Source organism: Chenopodium album, chromosome 3 (genome assembly GCF_948465745.1).
Source record: "Chenopodium album chromosome 3, dcCheAlbu1.1, whole genome shotgun sequence".
Taxonomy (NCBI): Eukaryota; Viridiplantae; Streptophyta; class Magnoliopsida; order Caryophyllales; family Amaranthaceae; genus Chenopodium; species Chenopodium album.
This window is the reverse complement of record NC_137836.1, coordinates 74,859,128-74,886,949: the sequence shown is the minus strand read 5'-3', so window position 1 is coordinate 74,886,949 and position 27,822 is coordinate 74,859,128. Positions and strand designations below refer to the sequence as shown.

At 33.5% G+C, this 27,822-nt stretch overlaps 3 protein-coding genes, 1 non-coding gene and 2 pseudogenes across 4 annotated transcripts; 2 read left to right on the top strand and 4 right to left on the bottom strand.

Annotated features, from left to right (window-relative positions):
* Nucleotides 1–2,035: 2,035 nt before the first annotated feature.
* Nucleotides 2,036–4,602, bottom strand: LOC145625375 (polygalacturonase-like; annotated as a pseudogene).
* A 1,715-nt stretch (nt 4,603–6,317) lies between these two features.
* On the top strand, nt 6,318–6,399 carry TRNAS-UGA (transfer RNA serine (anticodon UGA)). Its single transcript has one exon. It is a non-coding gene; the product is annotated as a tRNA-Ser (tRNA).
* An 891-nt stretch (nt 6,400–7,290) lies between these two features.
* LOC145616989 (uncharacterized) lies at nt 7,291–10,548 on the bottom strand. The gene is made up of 4 exons (XM_081671699.1): nt 10,390–10,548; nt 8,152–9,054; nt 7,845–8,015; nt 7,291–7,758 (listed from the first exon to the last, which is right to left on the bottom strand). The coding sequence occupies exons 1-4, from the start codon at nt 10,393–10,395 to the stop codon at nt 7,729–7,731; spliced, it is 1,110 nt and encodes a 369-aa protein (XP_081527825.1). The 5' UTR covers nt 10,396–10,548; the 3' UTR covers nt 7,291–7,728.
* Nucleotides 10,549–12,831: 2,283 nt separating this feature from the next.
* LOC145625374 (polygalacturonase-like) lies at nt 12,832–15,390 on the bottom strand. Its single transcript, XM_081678432.1, has 3 exons — nt 14,844–15,390; nt 13,147–13,665; nt 12,832–13,053 (listed from the first exon to the last, which is right to left on the bottom strand). The coding sequence occupies exons 1-3, from the start codon at nt 15,288–15,290 to the stop codon at nt 12,832–12,834; spliced, it is 1,188 nt and encodes a 395-aa protein (XP_081534558.1). The 5' UTR covers nt 15,291–15,390.
* Nucleotides 15,391–19,615: 4,225 nt separating this feature from the next.
* On the top strand, nt 19,616–24,368 carry LOC145616981 (uncharacterized). Its single transcript, XM_081671693.1, has 2 exons — nt 19,616–20,642; nt 23,678–24,368. Exons 1-2 carry the CDS (start codon nt 20,357–20,359, stop codon nt 24,040–24,042), a joined length of 651 nt encoding a protein of 216 aa, XP_081527819.1. The 5' UTR covers nt 19,616–20,356; the 3' UTR covers nt 24,043–24,368.
* Nucleotides 24,369–24,965: 597 nt separating this feature from the next.
* LOC145616974 (putative pentatricopeptide repeat-containing protein At3g25060, mitochondrial pseudogene) lies at nt 24,966–27,184 on the bottom strand (annotated as a pseudogene).
* Between the last annotated feature and the right edge of the window lie 638 nt (nt 27,185–27,822).

Here is a 27,822-nt window from a genome sequence, read left to right as displayed (position 1 = left end):
GTTAGAAGACATAAATTTCAAATGGGTGTATTTTGAATCTTTCGGTTAGGCATTTTGTCGAACAGATGGTGTGCACTCTGTTTCCTGTGATTGATAAGGTGAAAAAATAATCGGAATCGGAGTACAGAGTTTTTATAGAGCTGTCAATTCGGGTAAATGGGTCGGGTTTGAGTCGGGTCAATACGGGTTAATGTCGGGACCTATGCGGGTTGGGTTCGGGTTGGGTCATGCTTGAGTCGGGTCATACATCTTATCGGGTTTAGGTCGGGTCAATAAAAGGTCGGGTTACATTTGGGTCGGGTGAAAAACAGGTCGGGTTACATTCGGGTTTTTACGGGTTTAAACGAGTTAGGGTCTTGTTCGAGTCGGGTTCGGTTCAAGTCAATTATTTGCGGGTTATAATCTGGTCGGGTCATTATCGGGTTCGGTTCAAGTCAATAATTTGCGGGTTATAATCACGTCGGGTCATTTCCTAGTCGGGTCATTCTCGGGTTCGAGTCGGGTTCGATTAAAGTCAATAAATTTTTTTTTATTTTTTTTTTTAAGCTCCAAATCAAATTGCATAATTTAAAACATTTAAAAAAATATTAAAATAAACAAGTGAATACTAAAATTTGAAAAAAAGGATTATAAGTAGTTATATGAAAGTTTAATTTGAAGATAAATTTAGAAAAAAAAAAATCTATGAGCCTCAGACTGTATCCATAGGGCCATACCATATCGGTAGTGAACAAGTTCTGGAAATGGATCTTTATAAGTGGGTAGCTCTGTACCAGATCCTCGAACGGACAGGTCAGGACATAAACCTTTACCTTGATACCATCAAAGAAGTTGAAGAACAAGCGCGAGCTTGTTATAAGCAACAAGTCAAGCTCAGCAGCAATAAGTTTGTAGAGATGATGGTCCTTGATGGCTGCTTCATCCTTGAGCTCCTCAGATGTTATACGGCTAAAGGGACGAAGGGCGGCAACACTATTTTCTCTAATAAGAGAATTGTTGAAGACATTGTGTTAGACATGGTAATGCTGGAAAACCAAGTTCCACTTTTTATAATTGACAAGCTACTTAAGCTAATGAACATGGTTGGTAATCAGCACCAAAACGACCAGGCTTTGGATATAGTTCTAAGGTTCTTCAATCCTAAATTACTGTCAGGTAGTCTTGGAATTTGATGTTTAATAGATCTTTTGAGCATAGAGAAAGCATGTAGTGTGTGATTGATATAACAGTCTGATTAAGTGATTATGCATCTCATAATATAGTCTCTGAAACACACTTTACTTCTGAACCACCGTGACAGGTATAAGACCATCCGTAAACGAGTTCAATGAATTGAAACGTTCAATCAAGCAGGATGAATGCCTTCACTGTGTAGAGCTTCTATGCAGTCTATGCTTACCACAGGCCAAATACTAAATAGAAAAGATATCTAATGAAATTCTGTAATTACAAATTTACAATATGCATTTGTAAGAGTTCATTTACATTACTTCCATGTAGCTGTTGAGCATGATTATCTTGTCAACTCCGATATGATTAATGAATGAACTCCCTAGAATTTTTTTATTTTGTGTATATTCTAACGAGTCACTGTGGTGTTTTCATGCAGAATTATACTTATAGAATTTAGTATGGGCAGCTGTACCATTTTAGTAAAAGATAAACACTATATCCATCTTTTCATATTATAAATTGGTTAATGATTTTTTTTTTTAACCCTAATAAGTAATAACATATAAACATTAAAAACACTCTTAAAAATTGTACGAAGTATAAATTTATAAAATCATGACAAAAATACACTCACTATACTGAACGATTTTTAATCTTTGTCACAGGGTAACAATTTAAAATCTTGATAATAATTATACATTAAAAAGTAATCGCTAATTTGAGAATTTAGCAGAGGAGTATGTATTCAACTTTGAGGGTTTAAACTTTATAATCTAAACGTGTTTTTCACAATATTCATTAAAGGTATAAACAAACTATTGAATATATTTTTTTTTTACTATAAAGTGCACATAAAAATTAATCAATTGAAACAACTTTTAGGTTGAACATTTCCAAAAGTTGATCCCTCACAATTGTTACAGAAAGAAGAAGCTTGCTTGTTCTTGTGAGTCAAATTTATGTTCTTCAATTTTATGTCTGAGCAACGATGTTTTGGGCTACAATCAAATTTCACAGCAATCGATGTTGCTGACGATCCATGGATATCGTCGTAAGTCACGTCATTTATTTTTACTCCAGAAACCTATTCACAAAAAATAAGAAAAATCACGTTATAAAGATTTAAAAAAGAAAAAATTAAATAAGATCTTGAACGTAAAAATATAGTTTAATATACCTCTCCAGAACAATCCTTATCATTGGGGCAATATTTTTGATCAATGATGATTGGATTTTTAGCATTCTCCATTGTAAGATGTTGAAACACAACATTGCTAACAAATCCATCACTTGGTCAAAGTTGACGTTTGTACCGTGACATTGTATACTTTTGCCTCATGGAAAGTTTTTGGGGCCACATGTGATATCATCTCCTGTAGCAATGTTCGAACTTGATATAATAATATCAATTGATGATTGTACATGAATACCATCGGTGTTAGGGCTATGACCCGAGGCAGAAATTGTAACCCCTTCCACATTCACGTTTTGACAATCATCAATAACAATATGGTATAATTGACTGTCTAACGACGTTATACCATTTATTTCAATGTTTTGGGAATTTACAAAACCTAAACTCTGCAATTCAAAAAAAAAAAAAAAAAAATCGTTGTATTAATATAAAAAAAATCAAAACAGATTAATATATTCTATAGATTAATAAAAATAAATAAATCAGTTTAATATTTTTAAGCCTGCGTGTGATAATAAAATGAAAGATAAACAACTTATTTTTCATTAAATAGATAGGACTATAGGTTCGAAATTGCGCGTTAAACAGATTAAATATTAATTTGCGGAAAAAAATAATTCATAATCACAAGTTCTTTAGAATAAGTTAATAACATAACATTAACACAATTTAATATCATCATATCAAATAACTAATATATAAAACTAAACTTTTAGCCAGGTCACGAGACAGCGACACTTGGCATTCTGACTTTTCGCCAAGTGTCACGCCACCTTGGGTAAATTTAAATAAACTTCATATGATAAAACAAAAAAAAAAAAAAAAAAAAAAAAAAAAAAAAAAAAAAAACCTATAGGTAAGAATTCTATAGGATAGAATTTTAGAATAAGATTATTAATTTAGAGTTATATTTTTGATAAAATACCAAATAATAAATTTATAATTAGGCCACAAGACAACATCATTTAGCGTTTTAATTTTTCGCCAAGTATCCACGTTGGATAAATATAGATTGACTTTGTAGCAAAAAGAGTTAATTTAGAATTCTATTTTCAATCAAATTGAATTATAATACGTAGTATAATTTTATCTTAAAAGTCCATAAACTACCCGGGCATCGCCGGGGCACAAAACTAGTGTATATATATAAAGGGGAGTTTTTTCCCGAGTTTTTAGAGAGCCACGTAGGATCTAATTTTCTCGGCGCGCCATGTAGGATTATAAATCTTAGTAGTAGCCAATTAAATAAGAGATTATTATTTTCTTTTAGAATTAAATAATTTAAATGTCATGTAAGCAAAATTGGCAAATGAGATTTTAAAGTTTAAATTTATTAAATATTATATATTATCTTTTAATATTAGGAATTTTATCTAAATATATAACAAATTTTAGGCTAAAAAAAAAATTATTTTAAAAAAATTCAAACAAACCGTGCATCGCCACGGGCTTCATCTAGTATATGACTATATATCGGAATAACAACCCAAATCCTAATAATGCTATAAGGTAGAAGATTTAATAAAACTAATTAAATTTTTTAATATAATTATTTTAAAGTTAAATATTAATTTGTGTGGCCCTAACTTCTTTCTAATTGTGTCAACAAACTTCTTTTTAATTTATAAGTAGGTTTTGAGTACGATGTTGCGTCACATAATAATTTTAGGACTGTGATCAAATAACATATAAAGATCCTTTAATGTAAAAATAACCATAGGTACGTACTAGTTAAATTAGAGCATTACTTTATCATATAATTTATGCATAGAAAATAAATAACTTACTTCCACACCACGAGGACATGCTTCTTTTCCGGATCGTTTACAGTTCCATAACTTAGATCCCGCAGCGTCAAACACTCCACCAGAAAGTGTAAGACCATTGACATGGTCAAATAACACCCATGTTTTTGAGTTTTGAAGCACTCGAAAATCACTAGGGGCTATAAGGGTTCCGTTAATAACAAAATTAATCTTACTACTTTGACATCCCTTTCCAGAAAACTTAAGGGATTTTGGAACAAAGTATTCTCCTTCAGGAATATGAATTGTCGACTCGCCCGTTGATTCACAAGCTATATTCCAAGCCGCCTCCAACGCCTTAGAAGAGTCCGAATTCGAATTGGGTTTTGCCCCAAGGGTTACCACATCATAATAATTGTAAGCTGTGATAACAGAGTTTAGGTTGAGGATCGCCAAAATTATTGACAATGCTACAATTATGATCTTCATATTTTTTTATTATGTAACAAAAAGTGCCGGAATACGTAAAATTTTGGTGCAATGGTATAATTATTAAGAGAATGAATATGTGAAATTTTGGAGGTAAAATTATTAATTTATAGATGTTGGATACTAGTTATACAAACACGTATAATTTATGATTATGGATAAAATTGTTTTTAGTCTAGATGATTTGATAAATTTTCATAAGATTCTAATCATATGTCACCTTTTTTTTTATCAGTAATTTAGTTTTCCTATGAATTACATACAATAATTTATGATTATGGATAAAATTGTTTTTAGTCTAGATGATTTGATAAATTTTCATAAGATTCTAATCATATGTCACCTTTTTTTTATCAATAATTTAGTTTTCCTATGAATTACATACAATTTATGATTATGGATAATATTGTTTTTAGTCTAGATGATTTGATAAATTTTCATAAGATTCTAATCATATGTCACCATTTTTTTTTTCTTTAATCAGTAATATAGTTTTCCTACGAATTCATAAGATAAAAAATAAAAAATAAAAATTGTAAAACTTATTTATCTCTAGAGCTACAATTACTAGTGATCAATCTGATGATTCTATTTTTAATTTTAAGGGATTAAACTCTGCTTCGCAACCTCAAACAACTTAATTAACAACTTGTAAGATGATTTTGTTGGATTATGGGAACTCTTAACGGCCTAAAACCTTGCTTTTTATTTTACGTTATTGCTAACATACATTGTTAATTTAATAGTAGCTTAATTGTTCATGTGCTCACTGCTCAGTATGACATGTTATTATGGTGTGTATATGACTCAAAATGTTATCATGCTCTATATTTAGTTTTTGACTACCTGATTTGCTAGTGCTGCTATAATATGTATATATAACAAGTGACTGCACAAGCTAAGCTAAGTAGTCTATTGAATTTAATTAAGAAATATCACAGTAATACACCTTTTGTTTCAGGGGATTTGTTCGTTTAGTCTGCTATTAGAGATCGATCGAGAACAAATTTGGTGGCAATTGATCAATCTGTAGTATGCAATTAACAAACCCATTTGATTGAGAGCTTTATTTGATGCTTGGAAACCGCTAAGTTTTTGTGCTTCTTGCTTCCTGGCATATCATATTTTATTTGTAAGACAACTAAAATTTATAAGTTGCATTTAAAAGAGGATCTTGCTAATGAACGCTCCCGCGGCGTTGGATAAATATTTAAAATACTATCAAGATTATGTGTTTCTACAAAATACTCGAACTCGGAACATCTTCAGTAAATGTTGCCATATCTAAACAAAGTAGGGAGTAGGAGTGTATGACATATGATCACAATGTAAAAAATGTTTCTACACATATTGATATGGTTCTGGCAGTCAAAATACCTAAAGCAAGGAACAGATTAAACCTGAAATTGGTTGAATTTGTGTTAGAAGACATAAATTTCAAGTGGGAGATTACTGATCTGATGCAAAACTTGTGTACTCTGAATCTTTCAGTTAGGCATTTTGTCGAACAGGGGTGTGCACTCTCATTCCTAAGCTTTTTTACAATATACTGTAATGTATCAGATGTTATGATTTACGATTTACGATTTACGATTTACGAATACAGATTACACAACATTTATAACTTTTGTATCTGAAAAAATAAAAAATAATGCCTTATTATTCAATTGAGAATTTTATTTATATAATTTACTTTTGCAAATATAGCAACAAATGTCGATATGTCCGAGTGGTTAAGGAGACAGACTTGAAATCTGTTGGGCTTCGCCCGCGCAGGTTCGAACCCTGCTGTCGACGAATTAATATTTTTTTAAAATTGCAAAATTCCATCAATTTTTGGTTATAGCTTCTAAACAAATGGGTTAGATTAACATTTATCTAGTAACTTGGAGATTAAAAATCTTATTAACAATACATACTTTGAGAAAAGTTTGGAATTGTCAAATACAAGTAGCAAAAATGTTTTTTTAAGCTTACGTCACCCTATAATCAAAAGCCTATTAGACTCTGACTAATCTGGATTTGAGTTAGAATATGCCACTATTGAAGAAAAAATTAGCCCAATAAAATGTTGTTGAATTCTTAGAGCTATGTATTCTGAGAGCTTGAACTCGAGACTTCTTGTTAAGCTAAAACAACTTCCTTACGGGTGGTCCAATGATCTAAGCACCTCTTGGTAGCAAAAAAAGTGAATGCTCATAACAAATTATCTTGAAAGTTGATTATGAGGTTGATTCTCATCTCTAAACTTCAGGATTATGTGTTTACCATTTACAATCTTGTTTGTTGTTTCCAAAAATGATACATGCTTGCTCATATTGGCAAGGCAATAAGTGATTAGCAAACAAATTGTAGAACTTTACAGCGAAATAGAGAACTCATTCTACATCTACATCCTGCGTTTCTTTTTACTTGGTGCTACTTTCCTTTCCCTCATTTTCTGTTTAGCCTAAATATTTAGCCACTATATCATTTTCACTTTGTGGAGCAATATTATCACTAGTTATCTTGTGCTTTTAATTAGTTTGTGCACAATACATAAAACTGTACATGCAAGACACTGTGAAGGATTGACAACTCTCAATGTGCAGTCGTGCAAGTTAGCAGGAAGGCGCGAGGCAACCATGCCATACTGGCATGGGTTTGGCAGTTCTACTATGTTCAGGCCAAGCAAGAAGGACAAGTGAATTCAGTGGATAAGTTGGAAAGTCATAGACCATGAAAGAGCCTCAAGAAGTTTGCTTCAAATTTATGCATAATAAGATTGTTACAACTAACAAATGGAAGCTCAAAGTCTACTTCAAAACATATACCAACAACTTCAAAGAATATTAATCATATGGGATCCTTCAAAAGAATAACTAATGAATCCAAACCCGAAAGCATAGACTAGAGTTATCAATTACACCATTGAATCCCCTACCCCTCCCCAAAAAAAAAAAGAAAAGCACACATATAAACACCCATTGTCAGAAAATCATTCCTGTTCTTCAAAACTCTCTTTTTTGGATCTTTGACATATGAAGAAGCCAATTTGTAGCTCATAAGAGTCATTACCACCCAAGACTATCCAAGCCTTTAGGCCTTCATCGTATAATTGGATTAACAACTAGACAGCGTTCTTTATCAAAAACAACAACTAAACAAACCTCCCTTCTGTAAAACCAGAAACAAAAGTAAATTAGTGATTATAATAAAACAAACCCTTTAGACTGCAGTTAAGTACATGATGCAATATTAACCTTTCTCTCTGGTGATCTCTGATGTTGCTGGTTATGGCGTTGTGGAATGTTCGAGTTGAGGGGTGTGTTCCTTTCCTCTCTAGCCCTTGTGAAAGCACCTGTAAAACCCTCAGCTTGCTGAGGATCAGAGTGCCAAACACCCCATGCTGGAATTGCTGTCCCTCTATCTGGCTGTCAAAGGTTTTAACACGAGGTTATTAGTAACGCAAATATTTGTTTTTCTTTTACAATAATGAAGTCAGAAACCATTTGATGGAGGAAATTGATTATGAAAAATGGTTTGTTGAAGGAATTAAAGAGCACTTACAGTTTGATTTCCTCGACCAGCTGGAGGTTTTTGCTGATGCCTGCCTCCTTTCTGATGAATAGGTGAATGACCCCCAGGATTTTGTTTTCCAATTCTCTGAGGAGTTTCATTCATAGAAGAATTGGACCCTCTACTTGCATTTCTCAACTGATGATCATCTGCCTTAGTTTTAGTCCCAGCAGCAGAAGGAGGCCGAGCTCTATTGTTGACATCCCGGTTGAGCTGGGGGTCCACAGGGTCTGGCACAGGCCCTGCAGTCTTATTTTTCCGAGCATTTTCAAAATAAGCGGTATATGCACCATTTTCTCCCTCATTCCAATCACCAAACTGAGGCACTTTAGAACGGACCTCTTTAGCTGGAGGTTCACTTACACCACGAGGTGCATCAGAAGAAGGTTCTGGTGTGACAGTACGCCCATTCCTATTGTTCTTCCTAACATTTTCAAAGCTCTGGGTATAACCACCTTCACCTCCACCTTCCCAAGCACCAAACGCTGGCACCTTTGCCCGTGATTCTTGTTTTGGTTCTGATTTAGATGGTGCAGGACGAGCCTGTGCAGGAGGATCCTTACGAGGATGCATGTCTCGGTTCATCTGGGGCTCATTAACTGATGCTGTGGGCTCACCATTCTTGGATTTTCGTTTAGTTTCAAAATACTCGGTGTAGGAAACATTTTCTCCATTTTCCCAGGCACCAAATTCAGGGGCCTTAGTTTGCTGTCCTTTAGGTTCTGCTTTAGGAGCAGAAGCTGGGACTCCGTTTTGTGGAAACATATCAGGATTGTCTTGAGGGTCATTCGGGTTAATTATCTGACCATTATTCTTCTTCTTTCGAGCATTGTCAAAGAAAACTGTGTAGTTTTCTCCACCTTCCCATGCACCAAATTTAGGTACTTTAGACTGCTGAAATAAGAAAGCACAAGAGGTAATAAGTATGATATCAACATAAAACTTCATTCTTTTTGTTACAGTAAGTATTCTAGTACACAACCAAATTTGTCAAACAAACTAACTATAAATCAGAACACAAGAAGAAAAGTACTAATACAAATTCGTGTTCATAACTTATTTTCTTGCACGCAATTCACAATTCACATAAACTAAACTAAAAGCATAAACCACACTAATGCAAGATAGTGTTCATACTCATTACACTCGAAAGACACATTTGATCCTTTGCCAAATGCAAGTCAAGGAGCTTAAATTAGAAGTAAAAAGGTGATCATTTGTTCTAGTTACATCAAAATTGCCAAATTAGTTGATGAAACAATCATCTGTTCTTAGAAGCTGAAGGCGCATAATGGAGGAAAGTGATGATCAATTGCTTGTCATCCATACTCTTTAGCCTCTCCATAAATATGGCTAAGAATTTAAAACTTTAACTAAAGTGAAACAGAATACATACTTTAGTAATTTTACGTTGACATTAACAGATTTAAGTTAAACATCGCTTTATAATTATAGGATCTCTCACAACAATATATGGGACAACCAAAGATCATAACATCAAAAAAATACCAAAGTCAATATTTCCAAATATGCAATGTCCAAGAAGAATCTCTTATGGTGGAATAAACAAGTATTGACTTAAAGCGCGTATTCTCATAATAAGACACTAAACAATCAACGAGATAAAAAGAAAGGGTTATGATTTTTCAAGACAATATTTACTGCTGCCAAGATAACTTAAGTTGACGAAATATTGTTCTAATAACTACATTTGACTTTGCTAAATAATGTTAATGACATCTCTCAAAATCCTTCTACATTTTAATCATTCTAATCGTACCTTAAAAAGATACCAGTACTTTATTCTAGCAATGATATGAGAACTATAATTTTTTTAGTAGATAAAATATAATATAAATTAGTTAGAGCTATATAATAACAAATTTACAACTTTACAATTATTAGCAAATACAATGTTTTGATCACAAAAACTCCAAGATCAGTAATGCCAAAATTTACAAGAATATTGCAAATAATTCATAATCATAAACAAAGAACTAATAATGATTGCAAATTTCAAACCCAATTCAGTCAACAAACTATGAACAGAGGAACATAATTTCCTTGATCTTCCACTACCCAAAAACACCCAAAAAATGTTCATAATTATCTAAATCAGAAAACCCACAAAAATCCCAGAAATCTCCCAATCAAAACCATGGAAAAAAAAAAAAACAAACATACAGTTTGAAAAGGTCAAAACACTAGCAAAATGAAGAAGAAACTTACAGCCATCAAAGCAGCAAACTTTGGAATGAAAACCTAAGAAAACAGAGGATAATGAGAAAGAATAATGAAAATCAGAGAAAATTAAGGAGTATTTGTGAAGAAAGAACAATAATTGGAGTAATTAAGGAAGAAAATGGTGGGAGGGTGGGTATGAAGAAAATGCAAATGGAGGATTTATATATATTATAGTAGTGTACAATTTGTTGTGAGCATTGACTTGGTTAAGACAACTGTATAATATTTGACAATTCTTCTAATTCTTTCTTTCTTTGTTTCTTCTGATACATATTACATACCCTTACCTAAAGTCATTCTAAGTCTAGTCTGGCAATGACTGCTTCATCTTAGCTACAGGACAATTCCCGTACAACATTTGAGCACGGCTAAATTCTTAGAAACTTAGAGATGGAACTAAGTAGTAAGTACTTAGTTGCACCATGCCACTAAAGATGGCTCTGTGCCTGGGGCCAGGCTCATGTGTTTTGGGATTAGTAGGCTCGGTCCACAAGTTTCGCGCCGTGTCATATTGGTCCGAAGTTTTCAAAAGGTTGGTCCGTGCACGGCCCAGGCCCACGTGCCATCGTGTCAAGCTTGTTTGTCTAAGTAAAATGCATTATTTTAGCATGTTTTGTCGTGTCGGGCCGACTGTGCCGGGCCTTATCGTGCTTCTCCACTTCTCCGAGATAAAGGTGGTCACGGCCCACATGCATAGTATCGTGCTATGTCGTGCTGATTTAGTGTCCATGTCGTGCCGGGGTTTTTTCGTGTCGGGCTTCAATTCGAGCCGGCCCAACCCAATGTCATCTTTACATGCCACCATATTAACAACTTAACTTCGTTCGTTTAAAAATATATATTGAGTATCTTAGTTAAGATTAAACATAAGTAAAAACGTGTTAAAGTTGTCTCAATGTATAATTTATTTAAAAAAATAAATAAATAAATAAATAAATAATATTATTATTTACATAACACGATTATCATTATAGATATCATTGATCAAATAATTGTGTTGGCAAATTTAACAGTCAAAATGGAGCAATTATTTTGAAACAAATGAAATATTATTATTATTAGCCATAGATAATTCATTAATATACTACTTGTATAAGACATTAAAAGCTCACTCAATCTTCCCTCAAACTTAAAAATTGTGTTACTTCTAAAATAGAATATAACCAATTGTAATTGTAAATTTGTGAGTTTTACTCAACCAAAAACAAACATTTACGCTACAATAATGTTTTATACTCTTCTTTGATACAGTTGACTCATGTCTAAAATCACATTCATGTTGTCTCCATATATAATCTAAACATTTAAAAAGTTTTTGATTGTAAATGACACTTTTTTGTTGTTTAACTAATATGGGTAACCAAATAAAAAACATATGGCATTATTTTTTTAATTTTTTTTTTCTAATTTATATTTAGATCTAAAAAATTATTGCTAGGTGATCGTTTAGATTAAGGAATGGGCGTCTCAATTTGACCAATTCAATGAGAAATGTTGAAAGAGAACCAGTTTCTCAATGGCGGCTTACGTAAAATACGGGTACACATTAACTATTATTATTATTATACATGTATTTTTTTATTCTCCTAGCCCGTGGTTTGGCATATGAAAAGCAATTTAGTTTGATGTAAATATGTAATTACTACTTTCGTTTCATATTAATTAAATGTAATTTTGAGGTTTGATAGACTTAAATGTGTTACTCCGATATGATTAATGAATGAACTCCCTAGAATTTTTTGATTTTGTGTATATTCTAAGGAGTCATTGTTGGTGTTTTCCTGCAGAATTATACTTCTAGAATTTAGTATAGGCAGCTGTACCATTTTAGTAAAAGATAAAAACTATCTCCATCTTTTTCATATTATAAATTGGTTAATGATTTTTTTTTTTTAACCCTAATAACATATAAACATTAAAAACACTCTTAAAAATTGTACGAAGTATAAATTTATAAAATCATGACAAAAATACACTCACTACGCTGAACGATTTTTAATCTTTGTCACCGGGTAACAATTTATAATCTTTTTTTTTTTTAATCTTAAATCAAGCTTCTTAGAAAAAATATCAAGCTACTTAAAATATATATATATATATATATTTTAATTTTTTTAATACATATTATATTGCTTTCTTCTATTTTGAACCTTGATGACATTTTTTTAATATAATAATTTTTCATTCAACAATTATGTTAAGTTGAAAAATACATATTCAAGTTTTTTTTTTTTAACTATACATAATGATAATAATTATACATTAAAAAGTAATTGCTAATTTGAGAATTTAGCAGAGGAGTATATATTTAACTTTGAGGGTTTAAACTTTATAATCTAAACGTGTTTTTCACAATATTCATTATAGGTATAAACAAACTATTGAATATATATTTTTTTTGTATTATAAAGTGCACATAAAAATTAATCAGTTGAAACAACTTTTAGGTTGAACATTTCCAAAAGTTGATCCCTCACAATTGTTACAAAAAGAAGAAGCTTGCTTGTTCTTGTGAGTCAAATTTATGTTCTTCAATTTTATGTTTGAGCAACGATGTTTTGGGCTACAATCAAATTTCACAGCAATCGATGTTGCTGATGATCCATGGATATCGTCATAAGTCACGTCACTTATTTTTACTCCAGAAACCTATTCACAAAAAATAAGAAAAATCACGTTATAAAGATTTAAAAAAGAAAAAATTAAATAAAATCTTGAACGTAAAAATATAGTTTAATATACCTCTCCGGGACAATCCTTATTATCGGGGCAATATTTTTGATCGATGATGATTGGATTTTTAGCATTCTCCATTGTGAGATGTTGAAACACAACATCGCTAACAAATCCATCACTTGGTCTTCCCCATGATTTAATTCTCACCCCATTCTCCGTATTAGTAAAAGTTGACGTTTGTACCGTGACATTATATACTTTTGCCTCATGGAAAGTTTTTCCTAAACTCCCAATACTTATGCCATGACCGGGACCACATATGATATCTTGAATCCACAAATTTTTAGTTCCCGGTCCAATTGAGATACAATCATCTCCTGTAGCAATGTTCGAACTTGATATAATAACATCAATTGATGATTGTACATGAATACCATCGGTGTTAGGGCTATGACCCGAGGCAGAAATTGTAACCCTTTCCACATTCACGTTTTGACAATCATCAATAACAATATGGTATAATTGACTGTCTAATGACGTTATACCATTTATTTCAATGTTTTGGGAATTTACAAAACCTAAACTCTGCAATTCAAAAAAAAAAATCAAGAATAAGCCTACCTTTACATGATTAGCTCAAAATAAGTCTAACTTTTCAATTAATTCAAAATAAGTCGACTTTCAGAGATATTTTCTTTTAATAGGTCCAATGACCTAAAACGGTAAAACGTATTAAACTAAGTCATTCTTTAATTAAAATAACTTATTATTTTATTAAATGTTAATTATAATTACAATAATTAAAAAAATAAAATAAAAAATCTCAGCAACCCCATCTCCAGCAGCTCCCCTCTACCACGGCATGGTGCTTGTATCCCCTCCCTTTCCCCATCCATGTCAACACCCCACCCAAACCCAAACACCTATCCCTCCCAGCCTCCCTTTCCTCTTTCCCCTTTCAAAATTTCGAAACCATTGGAATTGTACCAGAAAACAAATCAGCAGAAGAAATGTTAAGTTATGGAAAGGGGAAAGGGGAATGAGAGGCTGGGAGGGATAGGTGTGTTCGTGGGCCAGGGAAGGGGGTTCACCGCCGGTGGCAAGGGAGATGCTGGGGAGTGAGGCTGGCAGTGGGTAGGTGCCTGAAATCTTTTTTAGTTTATTTTTATTGATATTATTGTTAATTGAACAAAAAGTTTTTTTTGACATAACTAATCAAAATTAAAGGTTAATCAAATTTTTTTATATAAAAGGACCAATTACATAATGTCATGTGGCATAATTAACCCAAATAATACCCTATAAAGGTTGACTTATTTTTAGTTAATCAAAAGGTTTATTTTGAGCTAATCATGTAAAGGTTGCTTATTCTTGACAAATTTTGAGCTAAGTTAATAACATAACATTAACACAATAAAATACCACAGAGTACAATATATGACTATATATCGGAATAACAACCCAAATCCTAATAATGCTATAAGGTAGAAGATTTAATAAAACTAATTAAATTTTTTAATATAATTCTTTTAAAATTAAATATTAATTTGTGTGGCCCTAACTTCTTTCTAATTGTGTCTAACAAACTTCTTTTTAATTTATAAGTACGTTTTGATTACAATGTTGCGTCACATAATAATTTTAGGACTGTGATCAAATAACATATAAAGATCCTTTAATGTAAAAATAACCATAGGTACGTACTAGTTAAATTAGAGCATTACTTTATCATATAATTTAAGCATAGAAAATAAATAACTTACTTCCACACCACGAGGACATGCTTTTTTTCCGGATCGTTTACAGTTCCATAACTTAGATCCTGCAGCGTCAAACACTCCACCAGAAAGTGTAAGACCATTGACATGCTCAAATAACACCCATGTTTTTGAGTTTTGAAGCACTCGAAAATCACTAGGGGCTCTAAGGGTTCCGTTAATAACAAAATTAATCTTACTACTTTGACATCCCTTTCCAGAAAACTTAAGGGATTTTGGAACAAAGTATTCTCCTTCAGGAATATGAATTGTCGACTCGCCCGTTGAATCACAAGCTATATTCCAAGCCGCCTCCAACGCCTTAGAAGAGTCTGAATTCGAATTGGGTTTTGCCCCAAGGGTTACCACATCATAATAATTGTAAGCTGTGATAACAGAGTTTAGGTTGAGGATCACCAAAATTATTGACAATGCTACAATTATGATCTTCATAATTTTTATTATGTAACAAAAAGCGCCGGAATACGTAAAATTTTGGTGCGATTGTATAATTACTAAGAGAAAGAATATGTGAAATTTTGGAGGTAGAATTATTAATTTATAGACGTTGGATACTAATTCCATAAGCATACAAACACGTACAATTTATGATTATGGATAAAATTGTTTTTAGTCTAGATGATTTGATCAATTTTCATAAGATTCTAATCATATGTCACCTTTTTTTTTTTTTTTTTTTTTTTTTATCAGTAATTTAGTTTTTCTATGAATTACATACAATAATTTATGATTATGGATAAAATTGTTTTTAGTCCAGATGATTTGATAAATTTTCATAAGATTCTAATCATATGTCACCTTTTTTTTATCAGTTATTTAGTTTTCCTATGAATTACATACAATTTATGATTATGGATAATATTGTTTTTAGTCTACATGATTTGATAAATTTTCATAAGATTCTAATCATATGTCACCTTTTTTTTTTAATCAGTAATATAGTTTTCCTACGAATTCATAAGATAAAAAGATAAAGGAAAAATTGTCCAGAATAATCCGACCTTTAGCTCATCCGCCCAAAATAATCCCACTTTTCAATTATTTTTTAATAATCCGACCTTTATACCCGGTCTGCTCCCAATAGTCCCAAGTGACTTGAAACCGGCTAAACAAGTTACCATTTGTAATTTGGGATTGTGTTGCACACGTGTCACCGGATAATTGGACAAAAGAAAAAGAAACCCTTTCCGGCAGACCCCACCGAAACCACCTCCCCTACCCAGCCTAACCATCGAAATCTTCTCCTCTACTCAGACCAACCACTGAACCTCCTCCTCTTCCCAGCCCAACCACTGAAAATTAATTTTGGGGCTGAATTTGTAGAAAGTTAAGAACTTGGAGATCAGAAACTCTCAAAGTATTACACATAGTTTTTATCTAAGAAGAGTATTTATACAATTGAGATGATTTAATGGGGTTGAATTATATATGGCCATACGACATTGGTTATCTGGACCATTACTAATCTACTACTCCCTCCTTATTAGTTCAATTCTAACAAATGGAAATGTAGTAAAATCCCAATTCGTTTCTCATTTACTGACAGTTCATGTCATGATTGTGTTTTTGAAACGGAGAAACTGTAAAGAACTTGTTTTTAAGGAAGGATGGGTTAATGCACCAAGCTCAAGGCCGGTGACAATTTTAAACCCTGAATGATGGATTGTTGGATTAAGTAAGGGTTATTGTCGAGATTTAGTAGTGTGCATTTGCGAAGGAGGAGCAGCATCAGTGTCGCTGCAGTTTTGGTGCTGTTGCGGGCTGGTGATGGGCTTCAGGTCGGCCGGAAACGGGAGTTGGGAAGGGATATGGTAGAGGCTGGTGGCTGGGCTGCCAAATCTGAGTTTGGGTTTTTTTATTATTATTTTTTTCTTTTTTTTTTTTTTTTTTATTTTCAATTTTATTTTTTTTAGACAAATCATAAGCTGACATGTGTCTAGCAACTTGTAATTGTAATAACAAGCTTGATAACCGGTTGGGACAATTTAAAGCGGAGGAGGTATAAAGGTCGGATTATTAAAAAATAATAAAAAAGAAGGATTATTTTGGGCGGATGAGCTATAGGTCGGATTATTCTAGGCAAATTTTCCAAAGATAAATGTAAAACTTATTTATCTTTAGAGCTACAATTACAAATTTACAAGTGATCAATCTGATGATTCTATTTTTAATTTTAAGGGATTAAACTCTTAGATTTGTAAGATTGCGTTCGATTGTGGACTTGAAGTACCAAGTGATGAATGACAAAATGGAATTACCCTTACACCTCGATCGGATCAGACTTCCCCAAAGCCCATATGATAATATGATATGGAATGACAGTTATTGTCTTCTAATAATTTCGTTATCTTTTATCTGTTTTATGCTTAGAATCACTTCTCAGAAGTGCTCGATGTGTCTCAACGGCCTAAAACCTTGCTTTTTATTTTACGTTATTGCTATGTCAACATACATTGTTAATTTAATACTCTCGTTCTTGAAAGAACGACCCATTTGACCTAATTTTAGTCCAAAAAAGAATGACTCATTAGCATTAAAATACCCACCAATTTGCAATAATATTTGTGCAAAATTAGATTTCCCATATAAAATTTTGTTTTTCCATATACTTTTTAGTACTATCTCTCTTTACTTTTTTGTAAACCCCATTTAAATTTATTTTTCCAATATACTTTTTCGTTTTTTTTTTATTTAACTTTATTAATACCCGCAAAAACAACCCAAAAGGGTCGTTCTTTTGGGGACGGAGGGAGTAGTAGTTTAATTGTTCATGTGCTCACTATGACATGTTATTATGGTGTGTATATGACTCAAAATGTTATCATGCTCTATATTTAGTTTTTGACTACGTGAGTGCTAAGAAATTTAATTTGCTAGTGCGGCTACAATATGTATATATAACAAGTGACTGCACAAGCTAAGCTAAGTAGTCTATTGAATTTAATTAAGAAGATATCAAAGTTATACATCTTTTGTTTAAGGGGATTTGTTCGTTTAGAATGCTATTAGAGATTGATTGAGAACAAATTTGGTGGCAATTGATCAATCTGTAGTATGCAATTAACAAACCCATTTGATCGAGAGCTTTATTTGATGCTTGGAACCCGCTAAGTTTTTGTGCCTTTTTGCTTCCTGGCATATCATAATTTTACTTGTAAGACAACTAAAATTTATAAGTTGCATTTAAAAGAGGATCTTGCTAACGAACGCCCCCGCGGCGTTGGATAAACATTTAAAATAATACCAAAAGTGGTATAAATTTGGGAAAGCATGATAAAATTACGGGTCGATCGGTGTACTTAATCTTCATTTGAATTTAATCTTTCTACTTTTAGCTAGCTTATCTAACGCCCCCAGGACGTTCGTTAGTTTTTGCCTTTAAAAAATAGAGGTAATATTTTCATTTACTATAATACTCCGTAGCTTAGAAGCTTTAATACTAATAAGTATATTGAAAAGTATTATTAAGATTTATTTAATACGAAGTAGTTGTCCATAAGTAAGCTACTAGTATAGGGAGTAATTTGATATCCATAGCTCATTTAGTATCACAATCAATTTTTGGTTTTATGATTTTGCAGGTCATATGAATTAGATAGAATCATGAATTGAAAATTAATTAATCGTACCAATAAGGCAATAATGATATTGAAAACTGAATGGAAATTACTTTTTGTGGTTGATTTTACTACGTACGAGTAGTTTTTAACAGAAAAAACCAGCTCCCATCCCCGGCCACCCCCTCGCCACCGCACATACCACCTCCCCCACCCTTACCCCTTTCTTTATCTCCCCTCGCACCACCAGCCCAGCCCAGCCCAGCCTACCCTAACCCCTTTTCATTAAGAGATGATCAAGTATGACTCACTCGAAAATAGGGTGGGTTTGGGCAAGTAAAAAAAGTTGTTACTGATCAAAATCCGAACTTGGTATGAAAAACCCGTTTTGGCTTGAGAAACTTGTTGCTTTTTGCGAGTTTAGGCATTACATTTTATGTTTAGGCGATGGCCGTCCCGAATTTTTGATCACCTCTACTTTCTCCTTTCCCCCCCCCCCCCCCAAAAAAAGAAAAAACGCCGACCGACTCCTTTCTCTTCTCCCTCTTTAAAAGCCTTCTCTCTTTTTATTCTTTATAAAACATACATACTGAGATATAAGGTATGGATAAGTTTCAAAAAAGCTTCCGAAATACAATTTACAATTAAATTATAATAAAGGAGTTTTGAGTCAATTTACATAGTGAGTTAGCAAACAAGTTGTTTAGTTAAGATACGAGTTGATACTCTTCTTTTCAAGGCGAGTCTTATTCTAGTAAGAAAGCTTTGAATCAAGCCTATATAATTATGGGATATATTAATGCATGGAGGCTTTGGCATAATAAGTGAGCTTTGGGGGTCAAGTATAAAAATCTAAGTTGAATTGTGCAAAACAATTATTATCAACTATTTAGTGTAGTCGGTTTGCTTCCAATCAATTTCATTTTTAGTTAATTCTAAATATAATTCGAGTTCAAATCAGATTATTTTAGACTTAATTTAGTTTCAAATCATCTAAATTTAGTTATAATCGAGTGGAGGAAATCTCACCAAAATACATTCAAAAATCTAAATCCACATATTGTGTTGTAATTGTACTTGTTAAAAAAAAAGTACTCCATAATCTGTAATTAAGACAAGTTTAATAAGGAGACCAAACATAAAATAGATGGCGAGTTTAGTTCAAATGTTAAAAGTGAGAGTACAATTTGTTCCAAAAAACACTTGCTTTTCTCTCTCTTCTCTCTTTCTGACACTCTGTCTTCCTCACTGGCTCACTCCCCTTTTAGTCTTGGAATCCATTTTTACGCATCATTTTATTCACATTCTTACTATAATTCTCCTTTTTTTTTTCTTGTAATTCACTCCTTAATTACTTCCTTTTTCTAATATCTACTGTTAATTGCTAAAACCCTTTGGCTTTATCATCTTTGTTTTTTTGCACCTTTCCCCAAAAAAAAAAAAAAAAAAAAAAAAAGGCAACCCTTCAAGCTAAAAACCCTTCTATTAATCCCTAAAACATCATTTTATGCTCTTAATATTAATTTAACTTTGAAAAACAGTTTTTCTTTGCTAAAAATTGCAAATTTTACAGATCTAATATCTCAAAATACCAAAGAACCCTGCTTTCTTTAAAAGGGTTTTAGCAGCTTCTTTTTGTAAAGATTGGAATTTTTTTTTTCTTTTTGATAAACCCTTTATTTTTCTCTTATACTAGTATTTAATTTTGATGTTGGTGGGTTTTTCACATTGGGTTTTTTTACAATTTATTTGCCAATTTTAGCAAAATGTTGAAAACCCCTTCAAAATTTGTAAATCATGCTAATTCCATAAAATTCGAAAGAAAATTACTTGTTTTCTGAAGTTAATCTTCCTCCATAAGTGTGGAATTCATTTACATGAAGGTGGATTTTCACAGAAAAACTCAAAGAAGAAGAAGAAGAAGAAGTTCAAAAGAGGAAGATGATTCAGCTTTTGTTCCTTGTTCTTTGTGTAGAAATTGGGGTTGCTTTCTTCTTGTTAGTGAAAGTGGGGCCATTAAGAGAGCTTGTAATGAAAAGCTTGGACCAGGTGAAATTAGGGAGAGGACCAGCAACAGTGAAAACAATTGCTGGTACAATGTCTGTGATATTTATGTTTCATTTGATGAATATTTTGAAGATCCAAAATAAGGGTAATAAGCTTGGTACTATGTCACCTATGGATCAAGTTTTGTGGAGGACTCATTTGCTTGAGGCTTCACTTATGGGTATGAATGATCTTCAATTCTCTATTGTCAATTTCTTGGTGGTTTGATTTGGCTTGGTTTGTATTACTGTGATTTGTGGTTGTTTTTGTTTCGGGCCGTTTCGTTTGATTTCTTTGTTTGTGTTGATGTTGTATGTTGTAATGTGTTATTTGAATGATGATGAATGTATTATATAGTGGAAATTGTATAAATCATTCATGTTATTATTTTCTTTGTGTAAGTTGAATGATAATGATTGTGTGATAGTGGAGATTGTATGGGTATATGATGCTAATATTTGGCATTTTGGAAGAGATTAGTTAATTGTGAATTTGTGATTTAATTGGGACATGTTAGGGTTTGTGGTTTAGGAAATGTATTTGAATTGGATTATACATTCAATTGTTTCTATGATGTGGAAATGCTATAATTTCGTGGAGGGCGACGAGTAGGCTTGATTGGGTATCAGCAATTTTAGTGATTATCAGTTAGTGTCAGGACTTGGGAGGTTTAGTAGCTTGTAATGATAGCAATTTGTGAAATTGTTTGTAAAGTTAGTAGTTTGGCAAGTGTTAAGGTGAGACCTAATATGCTAAACATCGGAAGAAATCGTGAAATAGAAATAAGTATTCTGGAAATTGTTCAGTAAAACCAGTATGCTGATAACATGCTGTTTATTAAATGATGGGATTACGTATTGATTTGGTCAATATGATCCAACCCAAATCCTAATACATATTGTTCATGCTTATTTACCATAAAAGCCAATGTCTGTTAGTGGTATAGTGTGGGGGTCAGTAATATATATTTAACATGGAGCACTTGGATTATTGATGTTTAGTATCTTGGGACACACTAGGAAATTTGAATTTAGGAATTTCTATTTATGAGGTTCTGGTGTTTTGTTTGTTTCGCTAAAAATAGGTTGGTGTCTGTTTATAGGAAAATATATACTTCATATGAATACAAGGAGTCTGCAGTAAATCTTCATAATGTGAAGTGCATGGCCTTTGTTCTTTATGGTTTCAAAAGCTGCATGTGACTAAAGATTTAAGGGTTTATAGGTTGAGATTGGTAAGCACAATTCGATTTAACATCTGTTGTTTAAGATGGAAAAGTCTTTGTTACCTAGTAGTTTCAGTTAAACAGTGCAGAAACTTGAGGGGATGGAATTTCTGAGTTTTATATCTAAAATGGACCTAGACTGTTTATTTATTTTGCAGATCTCTTAGTTTTTCTTAGTGCAAGCAAGTGTAAATGAGGTTGAGTTTTAGCGTATGACTTCTCAATTGCTTTATGTAGGATAGTCTATAGGCGTTAAATTTTGGTGATCTATCGATTTGCAGTCTCAACATGTTATATCCCAGATGTTTTCTCATTAGTAGAAAGTCATATGACCCTGATGTTGAATAACAGTTGGTTTGAGGTTTTCATATACAGCCAAGTAAACTTGTCTACATATTTTCATCTGTACTCCTCACCGCTTCAAAGGACTTTTTGATAGGTTGGATGGCATTTTAAATGAGTTTGGTAATTTGGTTGTAGTAATGACATGTTAAGGAATATTTTAGTATCGAGAGTTTGAGACTGTACATAGTTCCATAATTTTAGAACAGGCATTGTCTCATGGACCTTGCACCATCCAGCTCTTTTGGGGACTTACCTTTTTTAGAAAAGACTATTTGGTGAAAGTTGAACATAAAACAATTGAATCTCTGATTGCTGTTTATCATTATTCTGCCTCGTCATTTGAATTTTATTTTGTAGGGGGGTTGTGGGGGGGGGGGGGGGGGGGGATGAGGTTGTGAATCAGTTAATGCAGGCTACCGAAGATATAACACTTACAATCAATGAATCAATATGGACACAAGATTGCAGTGATAAGTTCATTATGAGGATAGATATGATGGGTACAGAAGATGCATATTTAGACATAATTGTTCTTGAATATCTGTGGTCCTGGAGAAAGGCTGAAACTAGCTGTTCTTTTGGTAAATTTTGGGTGAATCGACCATCTTGATGAATATGAACTCTCTTTAGGACTACTTACCTGGTGAAAGAAAGTGCTTATGCTGCTTCTGTGGTTTCTTCACTTTACACCCATTTCCAGAAAGTTTTTGATTGATTTTGGCCAAATTAATGTACCTGTGCCAGAATTTGAGTCTGACACTTGAGGTAAAAGGGAGTACACAAGCAACAATATGTTATCCCTTGAGCTCCAAACATAAGTACCTAATAGTGATTTCTTCCATTTGGTTTTGTGTGAATTTGTTGATTGATCTTATTTTTCTCAACTGTTACTTAGCAAGTTAGCAGCACGTAGCAACATAGTCCTGTGTTAGGATAAGAAGTTGGTCAATCATAATGCAATGTTGAGAGAAACTACATGGTATTTAGAGCCTTGGGTTTGGACTTGAGTTGGGTTAGACCTTTGGTTAAGCTGCTACAATCCCCATACCAGCTTATTTAAGCATGTGATGGTAACCATTATACATAGAAATCAATAAAATCATAATTTATTGTTTGAGAGAAATTACCTGGCATCCAAAGCCTTGGATTTAAATCAAGTTGGGTTAGACCCTAAACAGGGAATTCTCCCTTCCAATGCTTCTACATACTTAGGGCTTGAACCCGAGAGGTTAAGCTGTTAAGCTGCTACAACCCCCTTGCAAACATATCCAAGCATGTGTGGTAACCATTAATGAATTTGGATTTTGTTTCATTCTTTCCTCACTGCCCTTCCTAGGTATTTAATTTGTTTCTTATTCGGGTGCTACCAGCTGAATTTCTACTCAATACTCATAATTCTCTTCCTTGCTCGAGGTCACTCATGGTGTTGTATGTATCTTATATGTTAGATGGAAAATATGATTGTCCACCCTTGTGATTCTTATGGATTCCTAATCTGTTGTTTACTTTCTAAATATGAGATATTGGCCATTTGCTGCCTTGACTTAAATTTGCTTAATTTAGCCAGAGTGCAATAGCTTATATCATTCTGATTTCTTGCATATACCTAATTAGACATCTAACAAAGATATTTATTTTCTTTACAGGCTTCACGTTATTTCTTGGCTTCTTAATTGAACGTATGCACCATTATCTCCGTAAACTCATCAATATTAGAAGCAAGGTTGGAGCTTCAAAAGAGGAATTAGAGAAGATTGAAAAAGAAAAGCAACAGCTGAAGGAGAAGGAGGAGAAGGCTTCAAAGGAAATAACAACACTGCAGAACGAGCTATCAAAGCTGACGGAGGAAATAAAGAAGCTAAAGGTGGAATCACAAGAGAAAGACAAGACGATCGAGACTGCTGATGCTCATGTAGTCGCCCTTCAGAAACAGGCGGCTGATTTGCTTCTCGAGTATGACCGTCTACTAGAAGATAATCAAAACCTTCAGACCCAAGTTCAAAAAAGGTGACGGAAGGATTTTGACAAGACCTTAGAATTTAAGTCTATACAAACATTTTGATTTTGATATTCATATGGTTAAGGCTTCCATTGCCAAAACCTGTATTTTCTATATTCAGCTGGACAGAAACAATTAAGGATATCCCTTCTTTTGGGGCATGGTGTTTGGGGGTTAGAATGAAGGGATGGAACCAGGTTATTAGATGGTTTTGGTGTCGGCGGTGCTAATTTTTTTTATTTACAAATATATATGTTTTGTATGATGAAAACAGGTCTTTCTTTCCATTCATACGAAATATATGTTAATGCTCGCAAGCAATCACATTTCCATACTAAGCCTTCAACTGTTACCTGAGTACCTGACTGATGAATGGTGATGCATGAACTAGTTGAATTAATCAATAACTATGTTTCTGAAGGCTGGTTATTATTGTACATGTGATTTACTTCTTTCAATCTAATGGTATTACTTACAACATACTTTCATACTCATGTCAAATTTACAATCACAAAACACTTATTGCTTTATATGATGAAATAATCTCTTGTATACCAACTTATCTGTGCTCTTTCAACAGCATAACTAATGTCTAAGCAAGGTCTCCAGAACCACAGGAATAGAAACCACATGTCAATTGATGAAATTGCTCCAAATCTCTTGGAAGTTTTCTGTCAACTATTTTGAGTGTGTATTGAATTGTTTCAGGGAAATCCCAGATTCTAACATTGGAATTTCATCAGTGAGATCAATAAAGTAATTAAGGATTAACCTCTTTTGCCTGAGCAATCAACGTAAAACTTCTCTATGATGTGGCTTATGTCTCGGCAGACAATTTATCCGATCTCAGAAGCCACCGTCGGGTATGTAGTATTATTTTCAGGAGAAGTTTAGTCAGAGGACAGCATATGATCTTCTCAAAAAGCTGGCAATTTCTTGCAAGGATACTATCAAATGAATCCTTGAGAATAGAATAGTAATACAAGCTTGTTCCTCTGCTTCAAGTAGCTGTTCTTTATAGTTCCACAGCAAGTGTAAGGCTGTAAGAAGGATCAGTTTATAATAGGACCTAACTTCTCTAGCCTTAGTACTAACACTCTTGAAGACTTGAAGTCATGACTCACCAATAATCTCCGCATGAACACACACCGTGTTTGAAGTGATGAAATCGTTTTACATCCCTTACAACAATCTCCCTGTTGACGATTTTTGATATATATTTTATCGCCTCATGGCAATCTCCACAAACTCTTAGATTTTTAGTAATCACCAACTTAGTCCCAGGTTCAGTGTTCAAGAGGCCAAATGCAATAGCCAGTCTTTCACTATGAAAACTTAACATTTTCACCTTTACTTCCTCCTCAAGGTCATGGAAAACAAACTCGGTTTTTGGCATATAACCCATGGCTCTCATCTCAGAGTCCAATTTCTCTATTATTAGGACCATGTGCTCATATTGGTAATGGCTCTTATCTTCCATAAGGAAAGCATGGAGCTTACCTTTCACCTCCACCATGCTGTAACCAGGGACTTTCTTCATACCTGCCATCCTCATTGCTTTCCTCACCTCAGCCATTTCCTTCCACATTTTCGCTGATGCAAAAAAATTTGCAACTAAAGAATAAATGCCTGAATCATCTGGCTGTAATTCAAGAACTTTCTTAGCAGCCAACTCTCCAACGGAAAATTTTCTGTGGTTATGACAGCCAGACAAAAGAGCGGCCCAAATGGACATCCCAGCTTCATGTTTTTTCATGGAATTTATTAAATCAAGAGCTTCTTCCACTTTACCTGCACGAGCTAACAGATCAACAACACAAGCATAATGTTTCTCGCTAGGTTCAATCCTGAATCTGTTGATCATTTCATTGAACCAGTACTGGCCTTGCTCTACAAGACCTGAATGACCTAAAGCTGAAAGAAGAGATGCAAATGTAGCATCATCGGGATTTGAATTGGTCTTGATCATGTCATGGAATACTGAAAGAGCAGCCTCTCCATGGCCATGAATTCCATAACTCGCTATCATAGTATTCCATAAGATAACATCCTTACAGCCTATCATATCAAAGAGTTCACGAGCAGATGATAGAGCCCCACATTTGGAATACATGTCAATCGCAGCAGTGGCAGAAATATGTTCAAGTTCTTGCCTACGCAGAATATATGCATGTATTGATCTACCCATTTTCAAGTAGCCAACATGTGAGCACGCCAAAAGAGCACTCACAAGAGAGGCTAAATCCGGTCTGTACCCAACTCTTTGCATCTCTATCAACAATTCAAGAGCTTCCCCTGCTAAACCATTTTGAGCATAGCCTGAAACCAAAGCACTCCAAGAAACAACATTCTTCTGAGGCATGTTACAAAATATTCTATATGCTAGGCTCAAATGACCATTTTTCGCGTACATGTCCACAAGACTAGTATGTATAACAACATCCATTGGAAAATTTCTTCTGATCAAATGCCCATGGACAGAAAGACACACATTCATATCACCAATATCAGTGCAAGCTTGAATCAAACCCAACATAACAATCCCATCTCCTACCATCCCTTGTTCTTGCATCTCTCGAAACACTCCAACTGCCTCCAACCCCTGTCCAACTTTTGCAAACCCAGTTACCATAGTCGTCCAACAAACAAGATCTTTCCTCTTCATCCCCTCAAAAACCGCTTTCGCTTCCACCATTCTCCCACCCTTTGACAACAAATTCAACACTGAACACCCAACAAAATCATCATCCTTATAACCAAACCCAACAGCCTGATGCCAAATCTCTTCTCCCATTTCAAAATCACACAAACTTGCACACGCCTTAATAGCCACTGTAAAAGAAGAACTATCAGGCTTTATTCCTTCATTAATCATCTCTTTATAAACACCCACAACCTCATTAGAAAAACCCATTCTTGAATATGCAATAATCATTGCATTCCAAGCATCAATGCCTCTTTGAGGCAATTTGTCGAACACTTGGCGTGCAACTTTGATGTCACCAATTTGAGCATAGGATGAAATGAGCTTGGTAGCTGGGTTTCTTTGGTTGATCAAACCACTTGTAATGAGAAGGGCATGTATTTTTGAAAGCGTGGGTTTGTCTTTAGAGGATGATAGTAAGGTTTTAATTAGGTATTTAGTTAACCACATCTATTGGTTTTAAGGTTTGATCTTACGCCTACCGTCCTAGGTTTTGTGTTCAAGGGATTTTAACGTGGTAGATTTGTACTACTTCCGTTACAGGTTATGTGCAACGATTAGACATTTTTCCTCTTTATTTTATGTCAAATCGTTGCACATAACATGTAATGGAGGTAGCAATTAAAATATCCCTCTCAACTTATATAAAGTTTAAGAAAATTCTTATAAATAGTGCATTTGAACACGCAACCTCAAATTCTACAACTAAGTGTCTTATCATTAAGCTATGTAATTTTTATGCAATCTTTTGAATACAAAAATATTAATATATACTTCCTCTGTTTCTATTTAATTGACGCGTTTGATTTAGGCACATATATTAAGGAGAGGAGAGAGAATGAAAAAGCAAGTGGGGTATCTTGTAAATACAAGGTAAAAAATTTACCCCAAAAGGAAACGTGTCAACTAAAAAAAACTTCCTAAAAAGAAATACGTGTCAACTAAAAAGAAACGGAGGTAGTAGCATATAAGAGCAACTTCAATGGTTGGGTTACCTAAGATTGCAAAGCTATTATTCCTGCTAGCTAATTCATACCACAATGGTTAGACTAATTAATATTTAGATTTTTCAGCTTTATTTTTTAAAT